General features: G+C 34.8%; 1 protein-coding gene across 1 annotated transcript; it reads right to left on the bottom strand.

Moving 5' to 3' along the window:
- Positions 1-1,181: 1,181 nt before the first annotated feature.
- Positions 1,182-18,899, bottom strand: LOC113509128 (periodic tryptophan protein 2 homolog). Its single transcript, XM_026892432.3, has 17 exons — positions 18,750-18,899; positions 17,769-17,881; positions 17,215-17,309; positions 16,466-16,594; positions 15,256-15,686; positions 14,405-14,585; positions 13,076-13,243; positions 12,342-12,594; positions 11,526-11,673; positions 10,790-10,981; positions 9,734-9,879; positions 8,283-8,430; positions 7,895-8,038; positions 7,261-7,370; positions 6,225-6,373; positions 4,316-4,520; positions 1,182-1,377 (listed from the first exon to the last, which is right to left on the bottom strand). Exons 1-17 carry the CDS (start codon positions 18,765-18,767, stop codon positions 1,245-1,247), a joined length of 2,763 nt encoding a protein of 920 aa, XP_026748233.2. The 5' UTR covers positions 18,768-18,899; the 3' UTR covers positions 1,182-1,244.
- Positions 18,900-19,291: the final 392 nt, after the last annotated feature.

Genomic DNA, 19,291 nt, shown 5'->3' with positions numbered 1-19,291 from the left:
AACAATGATAGTTTTCAGGGAGGACCGCGTAGAGGTCGATCCCGCTTACGCTCGTGAGCGTATTTAAGAGTTTTTTTTATGAAGGATAATGTAAAGGTAACCCTCCTGGGATCATGGGCGGCGGTAGTCACTTACCATCAGGTGAGCCGCATGCTCGTTTGCCCCCTGCGTTGTAAAAAAAAAACGGTATACGTTGCCGGGGCACCAGTGAGGGATGATAGGTGAGAATGAAAATGCAGGTCAATTAACCCATCGTGATGAATACACCTGGAATTCGACACGATGGTTTTCAGGGGGGACCGCGTGGAGGTCGACCCCGTTTGTGCTCATGAGCGTATTTAAGTTTTTTATGGATGATAATGTAAAGGTAATCACGCCTGCGCTAACGGTATACGCTGGCGGGGCTCCAGTGAAGGATGATAGGTGAGGATAAAAGCAAGTCAGTTGAGCCATCGTCCTGAATTCGTGGAGAATTTTGATGGTTTCCAAAGGAATCGCGTGGAGGTCAACCTGACAACGCATCCATGAAAGATATTTAAGAAGAATTTATATGAAAAGTTATAATAAGGTCAACAAATGCTAAAACATAATTTTTTTAGAAATGTTGTCTGTTTGTATGTTTGTTCCAATATCACTCAAAAACTACTGCATCAAATTTGATACGGTTTTGTTTTACAATCGTATTCCTGAAGAACTAACTTAAAAATTTTTATTTATTTATTTATATTAATAACTTTATTGACCAAAAGAAAATATGATACAAAAAGCGGACATAATGCTATTAGAATTCTCTACCAGTCAACCTTTTTGGATGAACAGTGAATCGCGTGAATTTACTGGGTACAGAGGAATAACATCTGAGTCCTCAGGAATGGTAACGCAACGTAGGAATGGTAAGGGGGGTATCATGGGCGAAACAGAACACTCTGTTACGTCCATGGTACTGCTCATGTCTATAGGCGACGGTTACCACTTTCCATCAGGTGGGCCGTCAGCTTGCTTGCCATTCTAAGTTGTATAAAAAAAAAAGCTACTATTGTTGATATGAATGAATTCATAACTTTAGCATTTACTTTTACCTATTTTTCTTAAGCCTACGTTTTATATTGATACGTTTTCTAAAGTTCACACGTACGAGAATATCTCGTACACATAAAGATCGAAAGGAAAAATAGCACAAATGAATTTCAAATAAACATTTTATTATAAAAAATAATAATAATAATAAAACAGGTTATTTATAATTAATCAGTATCCGAAAACGTCCCTCGTCCACTGGACTCGTTGTCGCTGGTGTCCATCGCCTCCTCTTCACGTTTAGGAATCATCTCGCCCACTGTCTTTATACACCGAATCGTGTATTTGTTGAAATCACATCTGTAAGAAAAAACATAATTAATAGTAGATTACTGCAGCGGCCAGCAACTGAAGCGTTGATGGACGAACGTGCAAATGTGGGCCGAAACGTAGCCGAGGCACACATACGTGAGTCCATCAAGGCCAAGGCTTGTATAGTACTTTTCTCAAACAATGCGCGGAAATCAAAAACACAATTTTACTTTTTAAGTTCAACGACGAATAACGAACAATAATAATTTTTTACGCACCATATATTTGCAAGCTAATTCGAAATTTAAATAAAACCTTTTATTAGTTACGTCCTTGGTAGCCATGTTTCGAAGTAAAAGGTCATTCCGTTTTTAAATTACAGGACAGATATGAGTTTACACAGTAATTTATCTGGCCGCAAAACACAACAGATATGGATTTTCATACAACTTTTGCCGGCCGCCGCCCGCATGTATCTGGCCAGTACGGCAATTTTGATTTATCTCGAAGAAGATTGTCAAAAAAATGCTCACATTTCCAAGCATGTTTGAGAAAAATATATTCTAACGTACTAAATAGTAAACTAGTCATATTATTATTATTGAGAAACGGCCTTTTTCAGACAGAAAAACTTGTGACACTACGATCTATCCGTGATCTTCTGTGCTCGACCTTTTTTAAAGGTCGCAGCTAATTCCTATCAATGGTAGGAATTTAAAAATGTTTTTTGTAGCGATGTTTTTTATCTCCTCAGGATATATAGAGTGTCTGTACATAGGTAAAGACAGCGAGCAGTTACGATTTTATTATATATATTGATATTGATGATGATTGATTGATTAGATACGTACAAAAATCTATTGCTTGGGTACCTTTATCCCATTCGTGTTTCTACCGTGAAGCAGTTGTGTTTGCATGGCTGTGTTTCGGTTTGAAGGGTGGGATATGGCGTGAATTTACTGGGTACAGAAGAATAACACCTGAGTCCTCAGGTATGGCAACGCATGGGGGGTATCATGGGCGAAACAGTATACTCTGTTATGTCCATGGTACTGCTCATGTCTATAGGCGACGGTTATCACTTTCCATCAAGTGGACCATCAGCTTGTTTGTCATTCTAAGTTGTATAAAAAAAACCATTTAAGTATATAAGTATACAATATAAAACTGGATACATGAAGAATTCCAATGGGAATGATATAAGGGAACTACATAGAAGCGGGCAACACCACAGGAAACGGCCAGTAAACAAATATAAATATAAAATCAGCGTTTTCCACTATGGATAGCGTTTAAAATTTTAATGTACATAGAAACATGATTTGCTACTCTTGACCTTATTTATATTATATCACTACGTTGATATCGCCTTATCAATGGTCCCGGCCGACAATCAATCATGATAACTACTCAGGTAACGCGGCACACCGCATTTTTGATGTTACAATGACACGTTTTGTAATAATTTCAGTCATGACATATTGTGATGTCATTTGAATGGTTTTTTTTTATACAACTTAGAATAGCAAACAAGCTGACGGCCCACCTGACGGAAATTGGTAACCGTCGCCTATAGACATGAGCAGTACCATGGACATAACAGAGTATACTGTTTCGCCCATGATACTCCCCCATGCGGACTTCATGAGGACATTCCTGAGGACTCAGGTGTTATTCCTCTGTACCCAGTAATTTCACGCCATATCCCACCCTTCAAACCGAAACACAGCCATGCAAACACAACTGCTTCACGGTAGAAACACGAATGGGGCAGAGGTACCCAAGCAATCGACTTTTGTACAAATCTCCCTCTCTTTTTGAACAGGTTCAAATAACTAGAACTAACGCGTGACTTTTCCTGCACGATTGATTTCTAAGGTTGCCAATCCGTTTGCCAAACGTAGCAAATATTATTACGATACTTATATTTTGTATAGAGTAAATAATCTGTGCATTTAATGTATTTTGTGGAGATAAATAAACTAATTTACAAATGACAAAAAATGACATAAAATAAGCTGAAGACTAGCCCTCATCTCGCCCAGACCTCAACCCTTTAGACATCAAATTATGGTCAGTTTTAGAGAACATGGCTTGCTCTAAACGACACGGCAACATTGAGCCTCTTAAAAAATCTCTGGAGCAAGCAGTGGCGAAATTTTCCTTGAAGACAGCGCGTAAATCCATAGATTCGTGGCCAAACAGATTAAAGGCCTGTATAAAAGCCCAAAAGTGGCTATTTCGAATAGAATATTTTTTTGTTTGTTTTTTGCTGAGATTTCAATAAGTATTTAGGTATAAGTTTTAGTAATATTACATTTCTACATACACTACATTTTTAACAGGACTTATGGCTGAACTATATATATATATATATATATATATATATATATATATATATATATATATATAATGATTAGAAGACTGTCATCATTGTGTTCTCTTTTATTTGATATTTATATGTTGTATTTAACATATATATTTATATGTATGTATTAATATTGTAATTTTACTCGAAATATATATAATTCTATATATTTATAATTATATAATATATAAATTGAAATATATAATATAAACGACGTAGTGCAATCCACGTCGAAACGTCGGCAATAAACAAGCAGGTATATAGGTACTATTTACCTGTAAAGACTTACATCGTGTTAAGTCCCGATTATGTATTTAAAATAATAAGTGAGATATTTTGTAAACTCGAACCGTAAGAGGTTAAAAAATGGGGACTGAAAGTTTGTGTGGAATTTTGTCAGATATTAGGGCCCCTAAGGGGTTGAAATAAGGGATGAATATTTGTATGGGAGCTCTGTAATAATAAATACGAAAATTTAGTTTTACGACTTCTGATTAGAAATAAATAAAATACTTTTCAGCATTCTTGAAAATTTAACTCCTCTGGAATACCACACGCAAGAAAAGCAGCGGGCGAAATGTAGTAAAAATAAAATTTTTCAAACAACATTCAACTTACATTTTGCTCAATTGCGAGTACTTCACGGTAAGTACTTTCTCCAGCGCCAGAAGTACGTTCGGAGGCACCTTCCTCTTGCCTGAGATCGCCGCCTTCACCCATAGAAGTAAATGCTCTAAGTGTCGGCTGTCTTCTAGAAGCCGCGCCAGTGAATTCAGAAGGCGACTGACGTAATCCTCTTCTAAACTCGTAACGGTTAGTTCGACTGAAATAAATAGTATATAATTTATTATATTGTATTGTAAAATTATTATTGTACATAACTCAGATTAAACACTGGTAAATGATTTAATATACAATGGCGGACTTATCCCATAAAGGTATCTCTTACAGTCAACCTTTGAGAAGCTGAAAGAAAACTGTAGAATGTACAAGGGTAATAACCGGACAATTAAAGATAAACTAAATAATACACAGTAAAAAAAAATTTAACATATAACACAATAAAAACAGCTCTATATACCTACATATGTAAATAATAAAAGTAAATGAATAATAATATAACATTAATACATAAATAAATAAAAAATTTATTGGTCTATTTCTAAATTCAGTGAGCGACATCTATCAGATATATGTAATTATCATTTAATTATTAAAAAATTTAAGATTTTGTTTCACAAAAGTAATAACTTTAATGAATTACAGAAAAAAAAAGTTAAATAAAGAGATAATTTTTAGTAACTTTAAGTTAAAAAGTTTTAAATATATAATAAAAAAAAATAGTATTTTTTATTTGTTATATTTATGTTATTTTTTATTATTATAATGCCCAATTATTATTATTATAATTCCCAAAGAGAGTCAGGCAGGTGGCCGGTCGTAAAACTAAAAACCAAATCTTTTTGTAATATGGATAAAATCATATTACGCCGACCCCAAATGATTGGGATAAGGGTAGGAAGATGATAATGCCCAATTAAAGAAAAAAAAAGTATTCAAAATGATTCATCAAATAGATCATTTGTTATGGCCGGTCAATACATTTTATTTAAACTGTAACGCAAGTGCACATACATTTATGTATGTTTAGTGGACTTAACTCTAGACAGTGTTCTCTGCCAATCAACCATTGGACAAACAGAGAAATAAGTAGGTGGTGCATTATAAATATATATTTTAATCAATACTATATCAAGTATATAATTGGATGAACTGAGAACTTCCTCCTGTTTATTGGAAGATAAAATTTTTAACCTTGAAAACTATAAATTGTTGTTTCGTATAAATTACTTTTTGTGTTTTTTTTTTTACTGTGGGTTTTGTATGCTATGCAAATAAATTATCTATCTATCTATTCTTTATTCTTTATTGTACACAAAAGTTATTGAAATGTAAAAACAAACATAATAGTGCACAAAGGCGAGCTTATCTCCAATAGAGATTTCTTCCAGCAAACCCAATATGAGAAAAGTGACAGTTCATTAGTAGTTACAGTCATAACATGTGTACCAATCGACTTAAATGTTATAGTTAAAAATAAATAAATAAAAATATATAAAAGTAAATACATATAAATAGATAAATATATGTATACTATATATAATACACAAATATAATAAGTACGTACATCAGCATTGTGAGAGGTAATAATTCTTCAGACGTGATTTGAAAATCCCAATGCTTGGGCTATTTCTAATTTCATGAGGAAATGTGTTCCATAGTCTAATTGCAGCCACAACAAAAGAATCTGAATACGCTTGACCAGAATAAATCGGAGTTCGCAATAAAGAACGATTAAGAGTCCTAGTATTGCTTTTCGCTGAATACAGAAAGTTAAACCGCTCACAAAGATATGTTGGTGCAACGGGATTATGCAGGATATTATAAAGAAAAGAGAGTATATGTAGATTAAGTCAGAGCTGAAAAGAGAGACAGATACCTAAAATACCAAATAATGAGTACTTACTGTCAGAAGGCGGTACCGATTCGACGCATTCTTGTATGATGGTGAGTTCGTTCAGTTGTATGGCGCCGAGCAATGCGTGCCCCCAGGATCTGTCCTTCAGGTGCTGTCTTACCGTCTGAGGAGTGGAGCCGGAATCCAAACGATACGGCCTGTATATATGAAACAAAAAAAAAACAAGCTTACGGTTTTTATCTGGTATATGTGTGAATGTAAATAGAACTCTATTTTCCGCGCTTAGCCTCTCATTTGGGCCGTTGTGCGTATGAGTCGTGGCTAGTGCAGCCAACCTAGCTCCGCCCAGAAGCGCAGAAGCTTCCTGGGTTCTTCACAGGCCTCACGGAGCGACCTTACCGTTCCGAGGATCTAAACGTTGATGGGCCACAGCCTCACATTCCAGGATTACGTGTAAGGTAGGTACAGAGGGGAAAGGGATTGTTAGTAATGGAGACTGAGAATCCCATTGCTAGCAATATACCCAACCAGGTCGACCTCCTCGCGGTTCTCCCTGGAAACTATCATGGTTAATTCCTGATGAATTCATCATGATAGGCTAACTGGCCTGTTTTCATTCTCATCTATCACCCTTCACTGGTGCTCCGCCAGCGTATCCCGTTAGCGCAGGCGGGGTTACCATACCATTTTCACCCAATAAAAAAAAATAAGGTAAGTACCTTTTCAGGTCTTCCCTTACTCTTATAGCCAATTCATACTTAATATATTTTCTTAAATGCTACTCAACCTAGTGCATCCATACTTACGTCAATTCTATGCTACCATACCCAATAGACCCCTGGGTACCCCGGCATAGAACGGACCACCCCTTCCTTTCCCGTAAGTGTCGTAAGAGGCCGAGGAATGGGCAGCAGCATCCTCTTAAAAATCTTTAAAGTTTAATTGAGGTTGCCAATCCGCCTGCCAAACGCGGCAACTACTGGCAAACCCCTACTAGGGGGATGCTTATGTCCAGCAGTGGACAATTAAGGGCTAATATGATGACGCTGATACCCAATAATGATCATAATAAGTATGAACTGACCTGAATGTGCCATCGATGCCTGCATTCTGACTGTAAACTAAAAGCCCCTCGGTGGCTGCGACGGCGAAGCTCTCACCGGTCGGCGAGAAACGTACGCAGTGTACTCTTACCTGAATCAAAAAATCACAGAAAAACAAATAGACTATAAACATTTTTAACCAACTTCAAAAAAAGAAGGAGGTACTCAATTCGTTAATATTTCTCATTTTGTTTATTACCTCATAACTACGTCAGTTGCAAACCGATTTGGAAAATTCTTTATTTTTATCTGAAAGGATATATTTACATATACATACACATACATACATACACGTACATACATACATACACATACATACATACATATTGGTCCCGTAGAAATTTTATCAAAACCGAGTCAGTAGGTTAATTTTTAAATCAAAATTTGCTACAACTGAAGTCAGTTTTTTTTTTGTAAAACACAGCCTTATTTATTAGCTATTAGAACAGAGAACAGCGCCCCATAACCGTTCTCATAGCAATCGTGGGCGTCACAGTATACTCTGTGGTGTATCGGACATGGAATTCACGCCTACAGGCGACGATTACCACTTTCCATTAGGTGGCCACCTAACGGTCGGCCTGTTTGCCATTCTAAGTTGCAAAAACATCTCACCTCTGGTTTAACCCTCCTGTCAGCCATATCACCATCCCTGACGCCGGGCAGGCGGATGGCCACATCCCCACCCTCCAGCTCCGTCCTCTCCTCTATGAGCGCCATGTTGCCGAACTCTGTCAGAAACCGGCGGTTGATGAAGTCCTGTAATCATATTATTTACTTATTTATTTAAATCGACTACACATGTTTCACAGGATACCAATATGCACCCCTAGAAAAATGAATGTACAAGAAAAATACAATGACATTCATTGTATATAAATATAAAATACCAAAATAGCGTCAACAATGCTCATGTCTATAGACGACGGTACCACTTTCCATCAGGTGGGCCGTCAGCTTGTTTGCCATTCTAAGTTGTATAAATAAAATAATAATTACTCACGTTCACAGCATCTAAGGATCTGTTCTGCGTGATGACGAATTTCTTGATCAGCACCGCTTCCCTTACGCTATACAGGCAAATATTCTTGGAGTTCCCCCCGCCGAGAAGGCACGTACCGTCAGCGGAGTAACATATAGTTGTAAATGCCCTGTACAACAATTTTTTTTTATTTATTAAGCAAAAGCAAATTTACAAAATTTTATAATGATACATTAAGCTATTTAATTAATTATAAGCGACCAGAGATAACCAACCGCTTTGGGGGAAAGGGATTGTTAGTAATGGGAGTCTAACACCTCCATTGCTGGGGGAAAGGGATTGTTAGTAATGGAGACTGAGAATCCCATTGCTAGCAATATACCCAAACAGGTCAACCTCCTCGCGGTTCTCCCTGGAAACTATCATGGTTAATTCCTGATGAATTCATCATGATGGGCTAACTGGCCTGTTTTCATTCTCATCTATCACCCTTCACTGGTGCTCCGCCAACGTATCCCGTTAGCGCAGGCGGGGTTACCATACCATTTTCAACCATCCAAAAAAAAAACACCCCCATTGCTAGCAATATACCCTATCAGATCTACCTCCATTCTTGTAAAATTCTTCACGATAGGTTATCTGACATGTTTTCATCCTCACCTATCATCATTCACTGGTGCCCCGCCAGTATATACCGACAGATATAGAAATTTATTATTTGACAAAAACACAAAGTTACACACACAAGATACAGTGGGCCCTACACTAGGCGAACCTGTATCGTGGGCACCCGACAAAGATCAACAATTCACAATCTGTTATAATAAAAAGTATATATAAAGAAAGAAAGAAAGAAAGTAACTTTATTTTACAGAAATATGCGACAACACAGGGGTTAAAAAAATTCATATATTAAGAATTATAATAAAGAAACAACACAAAAAATATTTATATATATATATAAAAAAAGAATATAATATTAAAATATAAATATATATATATATATATATATATATATATATATATATAGTGGGCGTGTATTAATATAAATGAAAAGGTATATAAAATTGACATAATATGATAATTTGCTGATCAGACAATCACGAAAAACTGTAACATCAGTGAAATCAATACCATATAAATACACAAGCAATTATAAAACCCTTCTTTGCATAATGGTGGAAATTTCCATCATAACATTGAATGTCCAAAAATTATATAAAAGATCAAGTTCACTTTAAGTTGATCGTGTCTTATGTGTGGATACCTTTTTTATGTCCATTGCAAAAAACAAAACATAGCTGTCAATTTATTTATTTTTTTAACATTTTTCCTTTAATTTTGAACATGAATTATATCATCTTGATTTGTTTTACCAATAAAAAAAATCATGCTAAGAAGGATTAATAATATTATTAGTTCCACTTGTTTGTGGGTAGATGGCGTTGTGTAACATCTAGTAATTAGTTTACTTAGTCTTGAGGTTGGTGTTGGCGGTGACGAGGTCAGTGTCGGCGCGGCCGGCGCCGAGGTCGTTGCGTCCCTCGATACTACCCGTCTGCTCGCACGACGCCGTGCTGAACAAGCTGATATTGCCGTCCAGGGTCGACACCGCGATCTAGAACATATACATGGTACCATGTGCCCCCGGCATAGAATAGGCCACCCTTTCCTATTCCGTGGATGTCGTAAGAGGCGATCAATGGAAGGTGAGGAATGGGCAACAGCATCTCTCTTAAAACATCTCTAAAGCCTGACTGTATTTGCCAACCCACCTGCCAAGCGTGGCAATTACTGGCAAAACTTCCTTTATAGGGAAGGCTATAAAATCTTACATGTATAGACATCATCTAGTTCCAATATGAAAATAATATATTTAAAAAATTTCAATTTTGTTACAAGTAGATATAAATTTCTGAATTATATAAATATGGCTATAGAATTAATTTTATTATAAAGAATTATTTTGTCATAATTTTTGTAATGACTGTTGCATGTCAGTAATGACAAAATGTGTGAAACCAACTATTGTAATATTACCTATTGTAATATTATCACTTTCTTGTACCACATTTTTAACAATAATTTCAATTATTTATTCATTCATTCAATTTTTTTTATACAACTTAGAATAGCAAACAAGCTGACGGCCCACCTGATTGAAAGTGGTAACCGTCGCCTATAGACATGAGCAGTACCATGGACATAACAGAGTATACTGTTTCGCCCACGACACCTCCCATGCGTTGCCATTCCTGAGGACTCACATGTTATTCCTCTATACCCTGTAAATTCACTGCTATATCTCACCCTTTGAACCGAAACACAGCCATGCAAACACAACTACTTCATGGTAGAAACACGAATGGGACAGAGATGCCCAAGCAAATAACTTTTGTACAAAGTCTCCCCTCTGGTATACTATTATTAGCTTATATTTTACTCTTACATATTATCTGGTATTATATTATTATAGTAAGATCTTAGACCAAATTAAGGTATTACATCAAATTTATTTTATCGCATACCTCTTCACCGTCAGGCCGGAAGGCGACCTGCAGCGCGTCGGACGTGAGCTGTATGGTCTCGCAGTCGGAGCTACTCTCGATGCAGTCCCACAGCCGGACGGTCTTGTCCCAGCTGGCCGACGCGAGCCGGGAGCTAGTTAGCGCCGGGCTGAATGCTAAACAGGACACTGGTGCTTCATGACCGCCTAGTACCTGTTTGCAGGGTGAGAAGGAATTGTTAGTAATTGAAATTAGCAACCCTATTGCTAGCAATAAACCCTATCAGATCTACCTCCTCGCGGCCGGTCGTAAAACTATAAGCGAAATCTTTTTGTAATATGGATACGTATTTACGTAGACTTATTTCTTTATTTATTTATTTCGAATTAGGCACACCAACAGTATACATATTGTACATAAATTAAATAACATTTTTTGTGCAGCATGCTGATATGCATACCTATAGCAGGCGTACACAACATTGACTACAGATTACATGCATAGAAATGTCACAATATAATTAATATAATAAATTAAATTTATAATTACATATTCTTTATTACAAAATTCAATTAAATATAAAGCAAGATTAGACAATCCATCAAATCTGCATGGTCTTAAAATCATTATATTGGATTTAAACCATTCAAAGCGAAAATCTAAAATTTAATAAAGATATTCGTATGCATGACTTTGTATCATCTCTCTTTGACAAAGAGTCTATTCAAAGATCTACAATTAAGAATTTGACACTAACATCAAGTAGTTTCCCAAACTTGATAGACCAGAGGTAGATATCGAAGACGTCCTGGCCGGCGGCGGCGCACAGCTCGCTGCTGCCATCTAGCGCCGCGCAACTGAACTGCACCAGGGTCGCTGCCGTCAGCGTGCGGAAGTTACGGTACCTGAGGAGTCGACAATCAATATCAGTTTTTATTATCAGTTAAGCAAGCAGACTCAGACCGAAAGAACAGTTCTTCGCAGATTTTTTTTTCAAATATGAAAGAATTTTTTTTTAAATAATAATGAAAAGAGTCTCTACCCAGATACATGTATTCAAAGTAGAATACTCTGTGCTATGACCAGGCGACGTACATCTAGCGTCACAACCTAGTATACCCAAATCAGAGCTAACATTTAGATTAGGTTCACAACTCCTCCCCCCCCATCCCCCTTCATTATCATCATCATCTCAGTAATTATTTGTCCACTGCCGACTATAAGCCTCTTCCATATACTGCCATAAAGAATGGTCCTAAGCCAGCTGCATCTAATGACCCCCTGTATCGTTTTGAGATCGTCACCCCATCTAGGTGGGGGGGAGTCGTACTACACTACGTTTGCCCATACGGAGTCGCCATTCAAGAACCTTTCGTCTCTCCCTCCGAACATTTCTCTAAATACGCCAATACGACTCGTCGAACCTTGTACAGTTGCATTTTGATCTTCGTCATAACTCCGGTTCGAAATTATTGGAACCAAAGTCAATTTCGAGATATAAAATTAATCCGAAATTCCCACTTTTCAAAGTCGAATTCCATAATCCAAATTGCATAATTATAAAAATACGCACCTAGTTAGATCATAACATCTAACAGTGCCATCTAGCGACGAGGACACGAAGAACTTCTTGTTTGCACTGAACACTATACTCGTCACGGACGATTTGTGCTCGTTGAATGTGACGAAACAAAACCCTGTACTAGTGTTCCACACCTTAACTTTCCCATCGTACCCTCCCGTTACTATGTAGAGACCGTCGGGAGAGTAAGCGAGACAGGTCATGTCTAGGGAGTGGCCTTGCTGCTTCATCACGTATTGTTCACCTGTCAGGAGAATTGAATATTAGTGTTAGGAGTAATATATAGTAATATCTATATATTTTAGTTACAATAATGTACAGAACACAAGCCCAATAACGAATATGTTAAAAGTCTGTTAATATTGAATAACAGACTTTAAACATATTCGAAAATAGATATCCGACCTTTGACCTTTTTTCAGACATCAATGCCCACAGGAACCTATAGATATCGGATCGGTATACATTTTGTTCTAGACATTTGGCATGAATTTACTGGGTACGGAGGAATAACACCTGAGTCCTCAGGAATGGCAACGCATGGGGGGTATCATGGGCGAAACAGTATGCTCTGTTATGTCCATGGTACTGCTCGTGTCTATAGGCGACGGTTACGACTTTCCATCAGATGGGCCGTCAGCTTGTTTGCCATTGTAAGTTGTATAAAAAAAAATACATTAAAAAAAAACACACCAGGGGTCTAAAAATTATTAAAATTAACATACTCTGCCATTCCCATACAAGTAGCTGCCCAATGTGCGGACACCCAAACGCTATCCAGTCTCCTGGCGGGGATATCGAGATACTGCTGATCCTGTGCTCTGATATGCTGAGTGTGTGAATAAGATTAACGTCTGGCATCTCATGAAGAAAGAATATACCGCTGGAGAAACCTGAAGATGACATAACATTATGAAATTATATGAAATCAGTTTATTTGCTTTATATAGTCTTAAAATTATTACAAAGCCATGTGCTACTATTTTGGCACCTGGTTATTTGCATTAGCGATGTTGGCATGCAAATATTTACATTTTACAAAAGTTTTTATTAATTATATAACATCAATTATTATTATTTCTTGTAATTGTTTATATTATTCCCAAATTCGTGTATAATATAGTATATATCATATATGTGTAAGTATATTTGTTATTCATATATATTTATTCGTTTATATAGGTAATTTTAGTATGTATGTATATCAATAATTAGTAGTACCGCATTTGAGTATTCTGACACTTCCCTGTGGTTGACTGGAAGAGAATGCTTTTAGCATTAAGTCCGCCATGTACACATATTTGTACTAATGAATAAATAAATAAATAAATATTTGTAATAAGTTTACTATTGTAATCACTAAGGAATCTCTAAGGAATTGTAATCTGTAAGGAAGAAATCTCTATTGGAGATAAGCTCGCCCTTGTGCACAATTATGTTTGTTTTTACATTTCAATAACCTTTTGTGTACAATAAAGAATAAAGTAAAGTAAAGTAAAGTAATCATTTGGAGGAAACAATCTATCAATTATTATTCTGAAGTGAAAGTGGGTGGGTGAAAGTTCCGTGGGTGTTGTAAGAGGCAAGTAAGGGAATATAATGGTTGAGGGATGAACAGGGCCCATCTTAAAACATCACAAAATTATAACTGTAATTGCCAACCCACCTGCCGAGTGTGGCAATCACAGGATAAACCCCCTTATTGGAGGAGGGCTATGTTTAGCTATGGAAAAAGGTGGCCTGTTCTATGCAGAGTCCATACAACTTAAATAGATATAACACTTTTAAATGGGGGGAAAGGGATTACTAGTAAAGGGGTCAAATAGCTCCATTACTTCAATATACCCTCCCTATCAGGTCAAACTCCACCTGGAAACCATCATGGTTAATTCTAGTTAAATTCGTCAGGATGGACTAACTGGCCTGCTTTCCTCACCTATTACCCCTCACTGGTGCCCCACTAGTGTATACTGATAACGCAGAGAGGGTTACCATACTATTATCAACCGTTAAAAAACTCTTTAATATATAGAATGATAATAAGTCTTCCTTACCAGTGACCAATAGTTTAGTAGCCTTATGGTACTGAGCCGCTGTTAATTTCACCTTGTAATCGGCACTCCTTAGTGCATCGCCTATGTAATGTCGACCCAATTTTTTGTATAGCAATTTTTTCTCGTCTGTATTGTTTTTATTACTTTTCACTTCTGAATCCTGCTGCTCGTCGTCACTTTCCTAGAAAAAGTTTTTCTTTTTTATTAAAAATAACATAGAGATAAAAAACACTACACAGATACAAATATGACTTCTTTATTTTGCACGGCAAAAAAAAATTGTTACTTCAATCATAGCAAAATAAATATAATATCAATAGGAAAGTAAATCCTATAGACAGCAAAAAGAATTATTAAAATCAGTTCAATCAATCACAATATTGATAATGATATAGTATTTTAAATAATTTGAAATATTTTACAAAGTTCAGTATATTTCTTTATATTTATTTATTTATACCAGTAACTCCTTCAGAGAGCTGGCAAAGAATTGTTTGACTAGAAGTGACCTTAATCTTTAAACAAATTCTCACTTTTTTCAAATTCTAAAAAATATTATATTTAGTTTTTGCAACTTAGAATGGTAAACAAGCTGACGGCTCACCTGATGGAAAGTAGTAATCGTCGCCTATAGACATGAGCAGTACCATAGACATAACAGAGTATACTGTTTCGCCCATGGTACCTATTATATTCAATTCTATAAACCTACTTAGTGGACTTACTAGTAACAACCTAATCTGAAGAGTTATTAATCCGAAAACATTAAATAATGTCATCAAAGAAATACAAATGGCTAATAAGAAATTAGCTAAACCATAGAAAAAATAATTACAAAAATATTTACTAACATATTCCTTATCTTTTTCTACAACATTCTTCTCATCAATATCATCATCGCTCTCTTCTTGTTTAGCCAATTTCCTCCTTTTTCTATGAGATATCTGTACTTCTGATGTTACAAGATCATCGGAGTCAATGTTCGCTTCCCACAAGCAAACTTGACCGTTCCTGCTCACTGTTATAAGGTCCAAACTCTTCTTTTCGAAAAAAACACCAACCACTTTGTCCGTATGGCCGCCCAGTGAGTACATACTGAGGTTGTCTAAGTAATCTACAGTGTAAATTTTTGTAGTGGTATCCTTAGAGCCGACTGCGAGCAGTTTCGAACATGTCGACCAGTCGAGACATGTGACTTCGTCGTGTGCCTTCTTGAAAACCCGTTTCATGACAAACGAGCGGAATTCTCCAGTGAAACAGCTTGGAGCTGTCATTATGAATACTGAAATGAATAAGGGAAATTTTATTTATTTACATAATATAACGCAAATTATGTGAATGACCTTTACAACTACTCCAGACTGATATATTCGACAAATATTTTCGTGCTATACAAAATACATACAAACACTATTATTTATTTATTTATTATACTTTAAATACATCTAGGAAGTTTAAATGGCGGACTTAACACTATATTGTTAAGTCCGCCATTTAAACTTTCTAGATGGCGTTATCTACCAGTCGACCGTAGACAGGAATAACAGAAAATATAATTGACGGTGCAACTTAATAAACAATATTATATTAAAGCAGTAATTTTTTTTTATTACACTGCATTCATCAATAAAAAAGTTTAAGATATTTAAACGAAATCTTTGATTTAAACATTACAAGTAAATTAAATTATGTTTAAAAATGAAAGTACAAAACAAATTGCCGATTTTAATCAAGTATTTAAAGACAAACAACTGCTACATGAATAATGGTCAAAAATTCATCAATTTTCTGTTGCCTGATAGATCGAGAATATTATAAATATGTGACATTAAAACTGCAAGTTTGTAAAGAAAAAAAAATTTTTTGTTATAATATGTTTAGATGTCTAACATGGAATAATACTTAAATAGCTGAGCCCTAATTCACACAGGCGAAACTGCGAAACACAGCCAATATTTTACAATAATTTAAAATAAAAATAATAAATTTCATCCAAGCAGCAATGTCTATGTTGGATGTTTGGTGATATCAAAGGAAAGCCCTATTGTAAACACAACCTACCTGTATCATCACAGCAAGCAGCAAAGTACTTCCCATCTGGACTGAACTTAACAGCATTCACATGCTGCCTAAACTTGTACCTGTGTACAACTGCACATGTGAGCATACTGATCATTTGAGCTTCGCCCTCTGCAAAAGATAAACAGATAGATACTCTTTATTGTTTCCTCTATAAGATTACAATAGTAAACTTATTATAAATATAAACAATTCCAAGAAAATATTACATTAACAAAACAATGAGGGGGCCTTATTACTAAGAGTAATCTCTTCCAAGCAACCTTTAGCAATCTAAAGGTTGCTTGGAAAGGTGGATAGTTACTATATAAAGAGTTCAACTGGAGAAACAATCTTTGTTCGTTTTTTTAAATAAAAAGAATTAATTATTATAAATATAAATACTTCAAGTTTTCTAAAGTTTCAATTGCACATTATATCCATGCAAATATTTGTTTGCTCCATCTTGAAATAAAAAAATTATAATATAATTAAAAACCCTAAAAACCAAAGAGATAAAAGCCTAGACTTGCTAACAAGATCTATAACCATTCCACTGCATATATTGTTTTTTTTTTTTTTTTAATAATTATTTGCTATAATTAGCAAATGCATATAATAACAATAGTGACCACACCATTCAGCGCTGAACCGAACCAAAAGGAATGTCTGTTAACCACCTCATTAGTGATTACAGTTATTATTTATATTTATAATTATTTATACTAGTTATTATTTATATTTCTACTTACTCTCATTTATTGCTAACAGCATAGATCCATTGGGTGACAGATCAATAGCTGTATAATTGAAGCGTCCCTCCACTGACAGTGTATTACTTTTATTGCTGGAAATTATTAAAATTTTATATATATAATAAATAAACATCTATAAATAAAATACTATGATCATAGAATTTTTTTTATTAAACTGGCTACAAATCTACCACCACCTGCTATTTTTTAAATTATTCTTATACTATTGACCACAGCTTTTACAGCTTCACTAAATAGCAAATGCTGAAGGGACTCTAGTCATTTGATTATTATTTGTGCCCAAGATTCCTAATAAATTGAGTTATTTAACTTCATTCACATCATAGTTATGACAAGAAGTATGGCTATTTAGCCATATCTATGTTATAAGGCTAGGAGTCAGTTGCACTCAGTGAAAGATGGTTGAGAAGCACCATCATATGTTTTGAGGTTAGCAGTTTTTAATATTTCATTCATTCATTTCAAGTTGATGTACAATATTTAGAGTAAATAAAATGTATTAAGTTAAAAAAATCAATTAAATAACTTACTGTTTAAGGTTGTATATAGTAATCCTATTACCCACAGGACTGATGACACAGTTCCCATCTTGTGTAAAAATTATATCTCCTCTCTTGTACACAGTTCCAAGTAAATTGCTAAACTGTACATAAAAAAAATGTAATTTAAATAGAGTTTAATTATATTTTGAGTTTAGATAGATAAATAATATAATTTATTTATACTACTTCAGTATACAAATAATGATAAACACAGATAAACATTCTCAAAAACAAGACAAAAATAACAGAAAAATATATAAACATGATATAGATCTTTTTTTTTTCCTTTGCGTGTGTGCCACAGTAACACAAAATGGCCACAATTTACTGCTTTACCCTCAAAAGGGCAAAACACTATTTACTGTTGTGGCCAAATAGCCAGCTGCTTACAAAGTCATAAATATGAAACCCTTAATGTTCTGATTATTGTTTATCAAAAAACTGTGCAGAGGTCTACCTATTTTGTTAGCAATATAGACACTACATCCCATTACTAAAAATCACTTGCCTCTTAATTCTTATTAATATTATAAATGTGAAAATGAATTCGTTTATTACCTCTTATCACCTTAACAACTAAACCTATTGTCATGAAATTTGCTTCACAGATATTACAGATAGGGCTTGAGATGAAGAATATAGGCTTCTTTTTATTATCAATCAATATACAACACAACAAAGTTGCTAATGAAAGCTATATAGATTATTTAATAAATAACTACATAAGTTATAATTTTGTATATGAAAAAACAAAAACTTTTGCACATGGTTATATTTGGTCCTTTACATGCCTCATAGGAAAATTGGTGAGAGAATACAGAGGAACAGTGTACACATCTCATTTCGATTCTTACAATATAAAAGTCATAGCCGTTTTTGTTAATTAAACAAATACATTATATCAAAATTAAAAGAATTAAATAACACCAAAAAAGTTGCATTTCTAAACACAGTTTGAAAAGTATATACCTTATAATTAAACTTCATGTTGTAATAAAAAAAGCAGCAGTGCCTTAATAAAATATTAATAACGAAAAACAAACATGTTTTTCTAAATAATTTAAATTATTTTATGAAATGAAGCATGGATTCAAAACACAAAAACACGTGAATATGACATTCAATTTGACAATTAATCTATCACGATTTTGACATTGACATACGATATTTTGTTTCATAAAAAAAATAAAGGCAAAGGTAAGTTTTATTAAGCTATCGCTAAGTAAGTAAATCGTTAAATGAGGTTTGAATCAAACAAGGAGACATGGACACTGAACATGCTCTGTATTTTTGCTATAAGCTGAAAATGCGGCAATAGATGAATACTTAAATTTCTTGATTCAATGCTAAGCATTGAATCAAGAAATTTAAGTATAGTAAGCTGTACGTGATAGAATATCATTACGGACTCTAAATCAATAACCGGTAATACAAATTGCATTAAATATAATTCTATAAACTACTGCACGTTGAATGAATTTATACGTATTTTTAGCTTATTTATAGCTGTT

Source organism: Galleria mellonella, unplaced genomic scaffold (genome assembly GCF_026898425.1).
Source record: "Galleria mellonella isolate WM207_F2 unplaced genomic scaffold, CSIRO_AGI_GalMel_v1 utg270, whole genome shotgun sequence".
In the NCBI taxonomy this organism is placed as follows: domain Eukaryota; kingdom Metazoa; phylum Arthropoda; class Insecta; order Lepidoptera; family Pyralidae; genus Galleria; species Galleria mellonella.
Note: the sequence above shows the minus strand (reverse complement) of the source record. Positions and strands in the feature narration are given on the sequence as shown.